This window comes from Nyctereutes procyonoides, unplaced genomic scaffold, assembly GCF_905146905.1.
Source record: "Nyctereutes procyonoides isolate TBG_1078 unplaced genomic scaffold, NYPRO_anot_genome, whole genome shotgun sequence".
Taxonomy (NCBI): domain Eukaryota; kingdom Metazoa; phylum Chordata; class Mammalia; order Carnivora; family Canidae; genus Nyctereutes; species Nyctereutes procyonoides.
Window position 1 is genome coordinate 21,644,624 of NW_026575147.1, and position 13,684 is coordinate 21,658,307.

The 13,684-nt window shown below is 43.4% G+C and overlaps 2 protein-coding genes across 2 annotated transcripts; both read right to left on the reverse strand.

The window, feature by feature from the left end:
* Positions 1-339: 339 nt before the first annotated feature.
* Positions 340-1,780, reverse strand: CRCT1 (cysteine rich C-terminal 1). Its single transcript, XM_055312545.1, has 2 exons — positions 1,702-1,780; positions 340-946 (listed from the first exon to the last, which is right to left on the reverse strand). The coding sequence occupies exon 2, from the start codon at positions 917-919 to the stop codon at positions 638-640; it is 282 nt and encodes a 93-aa protein (XP_055168520.1). The 5' UTR covers positions 920-946; positions 1,702-1,780; the 3' UTR covers positions 340-637.
* Positions 1,781-4,004: 2,224 nt separating this feature from the next.
* LOC129501422 (late cornified envelope protein 5A-like) lies at positions 4,005-5,473 on the reverse strand. Its single transcript, XM_055312549.1, has 2 exons — positions 5,422-5,473; positions 4,005-4,719 (listed from the first exon to the last, which is right to left on the reverse strand). Exon 2 carries the CDS (start codon positions 4,696-4,698, stop codon positions 4,297-4,299), a length of 402 nt encoding a protein of 133 aa, XP_055168524.1. The 5' UTR covers positions 4,699-4,719; positions 5,422-5,473; the 3' UTR covers positions 4,005-4,296.
* Between the last annotated feature and the right edge of the window lie 8,211 nt (positions 5,474-13,684).

Sequence of the window (13,684 nt, forward strand, 5' to 3'; positions counted from 1 at the left end):
GTACCCAGTCTTCTTCATCATGCACTGCCTGAGTGCCTCTAAGTTATTTATCCCTGGTTTCTCTTCTGTAAAATAGGGTAACAGCACTTACCCCCTCTGAGTCATTGTGAGAGTGCCATGAGGTGATGCATGTTATGTCAAGTCCTTAGAACTCTGTCTGGCTCCATTTGTGATTTCTGCTATCATAATTAAGTACTAGAAAGCTACTCTTGTTCAGGCATGAATTTGACTTTTCTTCCTTTTAGATATGCCAAGCCAGGGCTAAATGAGAGATAGTGGACGGGGTAACATAACTCCATAATAAACACACAAATGAAAGAACAAATAGGAAACAAAGTGTTCTTGGAAGGTAGAAGCTTTATTATGACATGGACATTTATTAAGCACCTCCTGTGTGCAAGCCTCTGCCGACACTAGGGTCCAGTATTCCACACAACGGTGTTCAGGTTCCCGGGGAGGATAACCACACGGGGGTCAGACAGTTTGGTGGGGCTGAGGACAGAGCGGGTTTTGGAACATCCAGTGCAGGTAGGTTTACCGCGGGCGGGGGCGGGGGCGGGGGGGGGTGTCACACTCTGACCCAGCCCCGCGCAGGAGGGACTCAGGTGGGGAAGCAGCGCTCAGGGCGGGGTGGCCTTCAGCAGCCGCTGCAGCAGCCTTGGCTCTGGACGTTGCTGGAGCTCTGAGACCGCTGGCTGCGGCCCCCGCAGCAGCTGCAACACCCGCTCCGACGCTGTCGGCGGCGCCGCCGCGGGAAGCAGCCGCAGCCGCTGCAGCAGCCGCAGCCGCTGGAGTCCCCGCAGCAACCGCAGCAGGAAGACGAGGCGGGCTCAGGCTCGGGGGCGGGACAGGGGGCCGGGCCCTGGGAGGACCCCTTGGAGAAGCCTTTGGCGGAAGCTGCGCTCTGCTGGAAGGACATGGTGGAGCTCAGCTCTTCACGGTGAACCTGGAAGACGAGAAGCCTTTACATGCCAACAGGCCTTTTCACTCCAAGAACTGAAGTCAGGGCTTTAGAGACTTGACCGTGTGAGAAGCTAGCCTGGCCTGCTGTAGGGGGACGGAGGGGGAGCAATGAAACGCCACCCCAACCAGATGCTTCCAGTTAGTGAACCAGGCAGAGAGCAGGAAGCAGTCTGGAGAGAATCAATGGGTTTCCAGTTTCTCCAACTAAAATAAGAACCACCCAAGTTCTCACAGTGGAAACTAAAAAGGCTATGATGGCAATTTATCTGTGGGACCCGGTCCAAACTCTTCCTTTGGCCCTTTCCTCTTGCTTCATTTCCCTGTGGCCGCAGACCTTCAAGTCTGCACAGTTATTAGCATTCTATAAACAGCCATCAGAAAACACCCAAATCACACATGAGGACCTGCTGCCTGGGTCTAAGGAACCCACAAACACCAGAAGCATTATTCTTGCCGACAACCCCTGTGTACCCCACGAGTACAGGGAAAAGAGTGTGCCAGTCTGCATAGTGGTGTAGAGGATGCAAGCACCTCCCAGTCCAGGGAGCCAAAGAACTGCATTCTAGCCACATTCTTGCTAACCTTGCAAAAGTCACCATCCCCAGTAGGACCTCCATGTCCTCATTGGTACCATGAGAGTTTGACTCACTTGAAGCCTAAAGCACTGCTCTAACCTCACCTCCCCTCTGCCTTCAACTCTTCTAGAATTCCTCCTCCAAGTCCTGCTTAGACACTTACCAGACCTTGGCTCCACTGGAAGACTCACTCAGTTCTCCAACTGGAATGGGCTCCTGCTAGGCAGTGGACTGAGCAGTGGCCAGCCAGAGAAGCTTTTATAAGATTGCAACCAGGCACTGCCCATTTCCCAATAGACACGGTCAGCTGACACATCCCAGAGACATTCATCACTCAGGTAGCACTGTAGGTGGTGCACGTGGGTATTCAAGTCACTTCACAGAGGTGCCAGGATTGCTGTGGCATGTTTATTTTCCAAACAAGTCACTGTCCATAGCTGAGAGGGCTATGTGTGTGCTAAGAGAAGGCATGAGGGCTCAAGTGGGGTCTGAGACCTCTCTTTAGGACCTGTTCTCTTTGCCCCCTTCTATAATACACACACACACACACACACACACACACACACACACACACAATTCCCCCATTCGCACATCCATCCCTGTATAGTCATCTATTTGTTGTGGTAGTTTACTTACTTTATTATCTTGCTTCGCATCTCTCTGACTCTTGGTCCTTGGTTTTCCAAGTCAGGCCACAGGCTATGTGAAAAGCCTACTGGGTTTCATCTAGAAGCTTCCACATGACACTGAGTTAAGATGATGGTGGGGATATGCCTATGGGAATCCCAGTGGTGATTTCTCTCTGTCGGAAGAAAAATCCAGGCAAAGCTATGGAACCGTTAAGACCAAAAAAACTGTGAATGTAGTCAGATTGCCGTATCTCCATACAGACTTGGAGGCTTAAGAGAAAAATGTATGCTGGGTGTCTGGCCCAATTGCAAAATGCTAATCCAGCTTGTGGGACTCACTGCTTCTTACTCCCCACCACCACCAAAACCCTTTTGAGGATAGATTCCCCTTGGTGCCACTGGCTAATAGAAAGAGGAAGGAAGGAAGGAAGGAAGGAAGGAAGGAAGGAAGGAAGGAAGGAAGGAAGGAAGGAAGGAAAAGGAGGAAGGAAGTAGGGAAGGAAGTTAAGCTAGGCCTTACCCAAGGTCCAAAGTAAGTAATGGTGCTTTTAGAATAACTGAATTTTAAAAACTAGAACAGAGTTTGGAGGTCAACTGGCTTCAGAATGTCTTACTGAATACAAGCACCCACAACCATAAAGATGAGATAAAAGAGAAACCCAAGACTAAGAATTCAAGAGTTGATGGTGAGACATAGGTTGAAGGTGAGTGAGCTGGGCATGGCATGGTGGAACAGACAAGGAAAGGTAAGTCATGAAAGATACCAGTTTCATTTAAGGTACCTTTAGAGCCTGATTAACAGGTTGCATGTACCTGGGGCACCTGTTGGTGAGTACAGGTGAGACATTCCAAGAGGTGAAGTCTTATTAGAATAAAGAAGGAAGTAATGAAGTAACAAGACCTCCAGAAAGGAGATCTTTTCTGGGAGATGACATGGGCAAGTACATGATCACTATATGGACTTGTGGCCTCATATACTAACTTACTTCACCTATCACTGTTAACTTATTTCAAAGGAAAAGCTAATTGTTCTTCTGGTCTATAAAAGGCTGATTTAGAATTATCATTCCTATCATAAACTTTCTGAGTATCTCCTGAAGGAATCAGCATATTCCTAAAGAAAATGGAAAACTCACTTTAGTGACAAAAGCCCCCTTGTTCCCCTGACCATACACACACACATATACACTGACCACATGGAGACAGTCTTTGGCAGGAGAAGGGTGCCCTTTTTGATTCTATATTCAGACCACATTCAGGTTTTCATGATGCAGGGAAAATGGACTCAGATATTTCATACCTGTCTCCTAAACTCACTCCCCCAAATCCAACCCACCCCCTCCTGCCCCCAGCTCTCCTCTCTAGTAACTGATAGAAGCACCTGGGATTATAATCATCAGAAAAATAAAGAGTATTTATTTATTGGAGCCCAGAATAAGCACTTTAGGAGGCCTTATCCCCATAACTAGGAGATAAAGTCTTAAACTATCACCCATACTTGAAGGAAACCCACATCCTCCCCACAGAGTATCTATCTCATATCACTGTGACCTTTCTGAGTACCACCATCCTCCCCTCTGAGGGGAGTCCTTTCATGCAAAGCTTGTATCAGGGCAATAGTCTCCGACATAATTCTTTCCTTCAACCCCAAAGTTTCCAAATTCAGAGCATAAAAGGGAATATTGTTTCCCAGAGTTCTAAGAAGCTTCAGTACCAACATGTTCTTCCTAAATTGAATTATAATCACTTGCACTTAAGAGAATGGGAGGGGAAGAGAGGGCTTGATGGAGGAGGTGACTGGGAGAGGTGAACAAGACATAATCAGGAGGCTGTGACATCAGGAATAAGAAGCTTTATTGTTACAGAGAAAGCAGCTTCATAACTGAACTCCAACTCCAAGTCCTCCAAAGATCTATGTCCAAGAGGGAATCAGGCTAGTGAATGTCATGGGTTAAACCTCTAGACCTCACAGTGGAATGGACATGGGCAGAAGAAAAGGAAAAGTCAAAGCATTTCAGACGCCTTTCCATACTCTTCTGTTCTTTCAAATGGGGAGATGTCTCGCCTGGGCGGGTCTTTGGCACATTGGCTCTTCCAGCGCTGCTCCTCAGTGCTCCTCATGGCCCAGGTCAGCAGCTGGAGCCCCCAGAGCAGCAGCCAGAGCCCCCAGAACTGTGGCAGCATCCAGAGCTCCCGGAAGAGCAACCAGAGCTTCCAGAGCTGTGGCAACAGCTGGAGCCACCAGAATGGCCACCACCATTGCCACAGCAGTCAGAGTTCTGGTGTCGGCGTCGAAGAGATCGGCGGGGCCTGTGGTGACTCAGGCAGCAGCGGCCACCCCCAGAGCTGCAGCAGCCACTACCCCCAGAGCTGGAGCCACAGCAGGAGATTGGAGATGGGGAGGGGGCTGGGCACTTAGGGGGGCATTTGGGTGGACATTTGGGAGGACACTTAGGAGTACCCTTGGGGGGGCACTTGGAGGGGCACTTGGGAGGGGGCTGGCATTGCTGCTGGCCTTGCTGGCAGGACATCTCAGCAGGAGCTGAATGAAGCTGAAAAATGAAATGGCATTTTAGATTCAGCCCAAGAAAACTTCCCTGCATTTAAAACTGAACTATGAATTCATCTTTATGATGATCAGATTTTTAAACCCAATCTCCCAAAATCAATTACAAGAAATACACAAAAGGTTTCGACCTAGGAACTCCATAAATTTAAATGAATTCTTTGTAGTTTCCCTTCGCCTACCTTTCACCCCACCCCTTCAGTAGAACCCTCCCAACCAAATCCTCTTTCCTCCTTGTCTTACTTAGGATTGTCCTCAGCCTGGGGTGCTTCATGAGCTCAGTTGGTTAAATGTCCAAGTGTCTGACTCTTGATTTCAGCTCAGGGTAATTTTGGCTCAGGTCATGATCTCAGGATTGTGAGATCAAGCCCCATGTCAGGCTCTGCACTGGATGTGGAGCCTGCTTAAAAACTATTTCTCTCCCCAGGTGCCTGAGTAGCTCAGGTCATGATCCTAGGATCCTGGGATCGAGCCTCACTCCAAGTTCCCTACTCAGTGAGGAGTCTGCTTCTCCCTGTGCCTCTCCCCTGACTGTGCTCTCTCTCTCTCTCTCTTAATTTAAAAAAGTTTTTAAAAAATATTCTTTCTCTAAGATTTTCCCTCTCCCTCTGTACCTCCTTGCCCTCCTAAAAATAATTTATTCTGATCAACGCCAAGAGTTCCTCCTGGCCCTTGAGATGTACTTTACCTGGTTCAGGCACTGGAGCAGATCACCTAGGATGCAGGTAGACTGAGGTGCTGTTAGAAACTTCCACTTTTATACAGGTTCAGCTCTGACCTGATATGAGGAGGTGTGGACCACGTGCGAGATGCTAACAGCATCTTTCACAAGGGGCGTGTGTAACTATCTTCCCTTCACCTCCCAGGGACCCAATTCCTCCCTCCATAAACATGTCAAGTATTAGCTTGTCAGGAAGGTCCCCCGAGAATTGCAGAGCACTAGGATAGTGATAGTGCTTTGTGAATTGCACACATTGCCTGTCAGCCTCACAGGCAGCTCTGCTATGCTTCCTATTTCCTGAGATGGGTCAGTGATGGGGTTCAAGACATCAGGGATGAAGAGAAGTCCTCTCTCTCTCTCTCTCTCTCTCTCTCTTTTTTTTTTTTTTTTTGGTTTGGAAATGGAAGGAAAAATTCCCAAGATGGAAATCAATTGGCTCCTTTTGGAATGAGATTAGAGATCCAAAATCAAATGCCAGGCCCAAGCCAATGACTTAATGTGACTTTTTCATTCTTAGATGATGCCATAACCCAGGCTAAGAATGCTTGATATCTCTGTGATGTTATTTTAGTCAGTTCTAATGCAGATGGTGTGGGTGGTTTGGCTTCTCTCCTTACCTGAACTTGACATACCAAGAGAACTCACAAATAGCACGGTTTCAGCACTAATGATCCCTTTGAAAGGGCAGAAGAAGTCTAGGAACAGCTTCTCTTTCCACATGGGGTCTTAAAGAAGACATCTTTGGTCAGCCCAAGATGAGTTAGCAAGGGCCAGGCGTATGCTGAGGGTGGAGCAGGGGACCTAGACTCATGGAAGTTGCCAGAAGCAAGGCACTAGTTCCAGTCATCCCTAAGAAAAGAGCACCCAACCTGGGAAGATCCTTTTTGTTTAAATGACCTTCAGATGAGGGCGGAGAAGGAAGAGCACATAGCTTTTATAAGCTTACCATGGAATCCACAGCATTTTCCCCCCTACAAACAATATACTGAGTACAAGTTAGGTCCCTAGGAAAGTCATCAAACTCTAGCTGGAAAGGTAGCCAAAATATGGCAGGTTTACAATAAAAAGTGGAGGAGGAAATAAGAGAGGGGGAAACATACAACTCCTCAGCTTCTGTAGTGAGCGGATTACCTGCATTGAGAAGCATGTTGCTAAATTATAGCACAATTTCTGGAGAAAGACTCTGGCATTCGTTCCCAGCTTTGCAAACTCAGGCAACTTACTTAATCATCACTATGAAAAGGGGCTGAAACAAATCCTAGACCACTAAATAAGGAAATATAAAGTCTTAAAATCATGCCCAGGACTATTAGTTCAAAATGCTAGTTTGAAAAGAATCTAATCATTATGGATACTCTTACATCCATGAGAAATATCCTTTTAACTTCAAATGACTGATCTGCCAATTTTTGAATCCAAAATTATTTTTTGAGTATCAGACCTGAGCCCTAATATTTTCTTATAAAAAGATTCATGGTACTTACTTGCTACTGTGGGATGAGATTATAAGAAAGTCTAATCATTATGAAAAAGATACAGATAGGAAGAATTTTTAAAAGAGTTTATTTATTTATTTGACAGGGAGAGAAAGCCAGAGAGCACAAGCAGGGGAAACAGCAGAGGGAGCAGTTTTTCCCTGCTGAGCAGGGAGCTCGATGTGGGGATCATCCCAGGACTCTTGGATCATGACCTGAGCCAAATGCAGACACTTAACCGACGAGCCACCCAGGTGCCCCGCAGATAGGAAGAATTTAAAATTCATTTATAATCACATCCTCTGAGCAGTCTTAATATTTTGCTATTTTCATTACAGCCTCCATTTGACTTTTTTCTGTTTTTTTTTTAACTGCATATGGCTTTTTAGTGATTTGTGTTTTGCTTTGACCTTACAAAGTCTTTATCATAGTACTATCTGTAAGAGTTTATCGTACTAACTTTTAAGATTTAAACATAAATGTTTCCCCTGTTGCTATTCATCCTTTGTAAGCATTATTTCTGGTAACCATAGAACATTTTGCATCTAGTAGCCACTGAACCCATTTATAAGTGGTCAAGAGCATGAGTGGAAGAAACAGTCTATGGTTTAAATCTCAACTCCCTACTTACCAGTTGTATGGTTTTGGACACATCACATTTTTAGCTCTCCGTCTCACTATCTTCATCTGTGATATGAGGAAAGTAATAGTGTTTATCTTATAAGATCCTTTGCAGATTAAATGAGTTAACATCCACAAAATTCTTGGAATAAAAAAAAAATTCTTGGAATAGTGCCTGGTGCATAGTAAGCACTTAATGAATGTTAAAAGTGAAATGTGACACTGTCCCACTTCCAAATGGCAGCAAAGGGTGGCAGTCGTGTTTAAATAAAACCCACCAGGTGGGGAGCCAGGGAGCTTGTTTTGGCTGTTAAAGCTCTGTGCATCAGAGCATCCACCTCTTCCCTCCTCACTGAGAACTATAGGAAAGGATACATATCACAGGCTCTGAATTTCTGGAAAAAGAAACCCAACAGAAGTTAAAGAAATTGCCCATTTAATACATGGGTATGATGAATTTTGAAGGGAACAATGTCCATACCTCTTACTTATAATTCCTTGTGATCACCTAGCTGACACACAATAAGGTCTTTGACTGCAGGAACCCCTAAGAAATCCAGTTTAATGTTTTGTAGGCAGTAGACACTCAATTTTCATTCCTTGTTCAGTTGAGTTTGCTATTCAACAAGAAGGATGGGTGCCTCCAACGGATCAACATTGAGATTTTCATTGATAAATCCCAGACATTTCATGGAATGATAGAACAGATGTATAAAGGACCTTGGCCATCATTCAGACACAGTGGTTCTCAATTCCAATGAGGTATGGGCACTAACAGTCTCCAAAACTTCACTGGGTGGTTCTAATGTGCAATAGGATGAGAATCACTGATTTTGATCATGCTCCTTATTCTACAGATGAGGAAACAAAGGTTCAGAGATGAGAAGAGTCTTGTACCAAATCACACAAAAACTCAGAGGCAGAGCTGAAATTCAGATCCTGCTATCAGACCTCTATCACAGCACCCTGCCTTTTGTATATTTTATTTCCTCTTGTGATTTTTTTCTAGCAAGTTTTATATTACATAATTTGCTTGTTAAACATGGCTATTGAAGTTGGGGTAAAAATCATCATAAACATGGTGAATCTTTGTCTGAATTTCATGTTTAGAAAAGCTGGAAGTAATCTTTACTGCTATCCTTTCAGTAACCAGAAATTGAGTACCTACATCTGAAAGGCAGTGTCTGGCATTACAAGGGGTGGGCTAGCTGGTGGGCCTCAAGAACCCTCCCTGGGTCAGTATGACTTTGATGACATTTCCTTGGGCCAGAAATCCTACTTTGTCCAGCCTCTGAGTTTACCAATCCTGGCAATGCTGAGTCACTGCAATTAATTCCCAAGAGACTGATGACATTAATTGACAAAGAAACACGTGAGTGTTAAATATTGGCCTGATGGATATATTCTCTTCCTGTAGGAAAACTCCTCAGAGAAGTTGAGTCATAGTCTGGAGGTTCTTGGTGAGGTGAGATTGCATAATGGTCTCAGGTTTTGATGGTGAACAAAACAAGATGTGCCCATCAGGTCCTCTGAATACCTTCCAGCCTGAGTGGTCCTAAAAACATCTACTGCCTGCTCTTCCTCTGCGCTTCTTTGTAGATAAACCCTTTCACTGCCAGACCTTGGCCAACCTTTTCACTGCCAGACCTTACCGCCTCTTTAGGGGGCTTCTGCTGAGTAGTGCTCCCATTCATTCCATGCTGATTTTGGAATTTAATATTGGAATGGTAATTTCATTATTTGCCTTCTTTTCATTACTCACTATTGTCCTGATGCACACTCACTATTACCCGTAATGACTCGCCCTTCAAAGATGGCCATGTCCTTATCCCCAGAGCCTAGGAATAGGTTACCATAAACAGCAAAAAAGACTTTGCAGATGTGATTAGATTAAGGATTTCGAGCCAGGAAAATTATCTTGGATTATCCAGGTAGGCCCAATGTAATCTAGGGGTACTTTAAAGAGGGAGGCAAGATGGTCAATGTTAGAGAAAGGAAATGTGACAACTGAAGCAGAGGTTGGAGTTATGTGCTTTGAAAATGACCATGAGCTAAGAAGTTTGGGAAACTTCTAGAAGCTTAGAAACAGTAAGGAAATAGGCTCTTCCCTAGAGCCTCTAGAAAGTATGTAGTTCTGCCAACACCTTAATCTTAGCCTGGTAAGACCCATGCTGGACTTCTGACCACAGAAAAAAATAAATTAGGGTTATTTTAAGCCACTAAGTTTATGGTAATTTGTTACAGCAGCAATGAGAAACTAATACACACAGCTAGATTTTAAAAATAGCTTCAAGTTTCACAACATAGTTTACTTAAAATGAAATCAAATTTATTAGTTATTTCCACTGATATTTGGAATTAAAGGTTCACATCTCTGAGTTTGACAGGGTATCTTTGGCCAAGAGGAAAACTCAGTAAACGCACAACAGAAAATTCTCAAAGATAAACAAAGATATTGCCTGGGTTTATGTCCCAGCTCTGCCATTTACTAGCTGTGTGTGTGAATCTGCATACTTGTCCATAAAATGAGGATAATAACAGTGTCCATCTCATAGGGTTATATGAAGAGTCCTTGAGATAATGCTTATGAAGTCCTTAGCCCTGGACATGGCATGTAGGGAGTGCCCAGTAACTGTTAGCCCTTCTAATTCTTTTCATTATTGCTGCTGTCCCCAGCAATAGTAATTAACAATCAGTGGAAACCCAGAGATGTCAGGATTTTTGGTAGGGCATTCCCAGGCCCCTCTTTCAGCCTGTCAGCTCCCAGCTACCTATTTCCTAGATTGGGGCTTGACAAATTCCATAGAGTAGGAGTAGACAAATTGCCACCACTTTGGGCCTATTTGAATTGTCAGGATAGTTTTTGTATCTCTTTTCAGGAAAGAAAAGGAGATGGGGCTTCTTATACTTTCACCATGGAAAGCATTTTCCTATTTATATGGTGTTTTGGCATTCATGTTTTTATTTGAATCTTCACAACAGTCCTATTGGGTAGAATAGAGGGTTGGGTTGTTGCCCCTGTTATTCAAAGAGAGATTCAATGCCCAGAGAAACCAAGCAATTTGTCTAAGGTCACAGATGAGAGAAGATGCCAGCTTCAACTTCAGCTCTTTGGGCTCTAGATTCAATGCTTGTTCCCCAAATCAGAGTGCCCTTTAGTCCAGTTTCTGCATGTCCTATCTGGGAAATGGGGGAAAGGCATAGAGTCCCCAGGGGATCCAAATTTAAAAATGATATTGGGCAAACTGGTAACCACATCCAGAAAAGTGAAATTGGGCACTCCTCTTATTCCACTCACAAAAAAATCATCTCAGGATGGATTAATACCATCCATAAACAGAAGGTCTAATACCATAAAACTCTACAGTAAAAACATAAGGAAGAAACTTTCCTTGACATTGGTCTTGACAAGATTTTTTTGGCTCTGACACCAAAAGCACCAGCAACAAAAACAAAAATCAACAAGTGGAAATATATCAAACTAAAAAGTTTCTGCACAGCAAAAGAACAGTCAACAAAATGGAAAGCCAACCTATGAAATATGAGAAAATACTTGCAAACCATATATTGAATAAGGGGCTAATATCCAAAATATTTATTTTTAAAAATTCATAAAACTCAATAACAAAAATATCCAATTTTTAAAATGGACTGAGGAACTGAATAGACATTTTTCCAAAGAAAACATCCAAATGGCCAATAGGTACTTGAAAAGATGCTCAACATCAGAGAAATGTAAATCAAAACCACAGTGAGATATTATCTCACACCTATTAGAAGGGCTATCATGCAGAAGAGAAGACAGAACAAGTGTTGGTGAGGATGTAGAGAAAAAGGGAATCTGTACACTGCTTGTGGAAATGTAAACTGGTTACGCCACTTTGGAAAATAGTACAGAGGTTCCTCAAACATTAAAACTAAAACTTCCATACCATCCAGCAATCCCACTTCGAGGTATATAGATAAAGGAAAACAGGATAGCAAAAAAAAATGTCTGCACTCCCATGTTTATTGCAACATTACCCAGATTTGCCAAGGTAATGAAACAGTCTAATTGTCCACCAACAGATGAATGAATGAAGAAAATGTAATACACATACACACACAGGAATATTATTCAGTCATAACAAAGAAGGAAATCCCGCCTTTTGTGACAACATGGATGAAGCTTGAGGATATTATGCTAAATGAGATGTCATACAGAGAAAGACAAATATTGTATGACGTCACTTATATATGCAATCTAAAAAAGCCCAACTCATAGCAACAGAGAGTAGAATGGTGGTTACCAGAGGCTGGAGGTGGGGAAATTGAGGAGATTCTGATAAAAGGTTCAAACTTAAAACTAGAAACTGAATAATCCTGGAGCTCTAATGCACAGCATAGTGATATAATCAACAATACTATATTATATACTTCAAAGTTGCTAAGAGAGACGAGTTCTTAAATATTTCAACACAAAAAAATGACAATTACATGAGGTGATAGAGGTGTTACCTAACACTATGGTGTTAGTATTATAATACATATACGTAGCATATCAACACGTTGTATACTTTTTTTAATAATAAATTTATTTTTTATTGGTGTTCAATTTGCCAACATACAGAATAACATCCAGTGCTCATCCCGTCAAGTGCCCCCCTCAGTGACTGTCACCCATTCACCCCCACCCCCCGCCCTCCTCCCCTTCCACCACCCCTGGTTCATTTCCCGGAGTTAGGAGTCTTTATGTTCTGTCTCCCTTTCTGATATTTCCTACCCATTTCTTCTCCCTTCCCTTCTATTCTCTTTCACTATTATTTATATTCCCCAAATGAATGAGACCATATAATGTTTGTCCTTCTCCAATTGACTTATTTCACTCAGCATAATACCCTCCAGTTCCATCCACGTTGAAGCAAATGGTGGGTATTTGTCATTTCTAATGGCTGAGGAATATTCCATTGCATACATAGACCACATCTTCTTTATCCATTCATCTTTCGATGGACACCGAGGCTCCTTCCACAGTTTGGCTACTGTGGACATGGCTGCTAGAAACATCGGGGTGCAGGTGTCCCGGCGTTTCATTGCATCTGAATCTTTGGGGTAAATCCCTAACAGTGCAATTGCTGGGTCGTAAGGAAGGTCTATTTTTAATCCTTTGAGGAACCTCCACACAGTTTTCCAGAGTGGCTGCACCAGTTCACATTCCCACCAACAGTGCAAGAGGGTTCCCTTTTCTCCACATCCTCTCGAACATTTGTTGTTTCTTGCCTTGTTAATTTTCCCCATTCTCACTGGTGTGAGGTGGGATCTCATTGTGGTTTTGATTTGTATTTCCCTGATGGCAAGTGATGCAGAGCATTTTCTCTGTGCTTGTTGGCCATGTCTGTGTCTTCTTCTGTGAGATTTTTGTTCATGTCTTGTGCCCATTTCATGATTGGATTGTTTGTTTCTTTGGTGTTGAGTTTAATAAGTTCTTTATAGATCTTGGAAACTAGCCCTTTATCTGATACGTCATTTGCAAATATTTTCTCCCATTCTGTAGGTTGTCTTTGAGTTTTGTTGACTGTATCCTTTGCTGTGCAAAAGCTTCTTATCTTGATGAAGTCCCAATAGTTCATTTTTGCTTTTGTTTCTTTTGCCTTCGTGGATGTATCTTGCAAGAAGTTACTGTGGCCGAGTTCAAAAAGGGTGTTGCCTGTTTTGTCCTCTAGGATTTTGATGGAATCTTGTCTCACATTTAGATCTTTCATCCATTTTGAGTTTATCTTTAACACGTTGTATACCTTAAATGAACAGTGTTATAGTCAATTATATCTCAACTGAAAAATGCACATAAGCAAACCATAAATACTCTTCTGAAAAGATAGTGCAATATGGCCTTAAAATGGGGTTTCCTTTTTGCCCCACGTGATTGGAATGCTGGCTGGAAGAGCTCTATAGCCATTCTGTTCTCAAGTCATGGAGCAATCTTCTTGCCTGCCTGGACACCACCACCTCTAAGAAATGAATATGAGAGTCATGGGTGAAGGCAGGAACACCAGGACTGACTCACTGAGCTGCAGCAGCATGGGGCCCCCAGGTATCTGTAGCACTTCCTGAAAGAGCCTCACCCCACGGCCCTGTGACAGCCTCGCTCTGCCTGC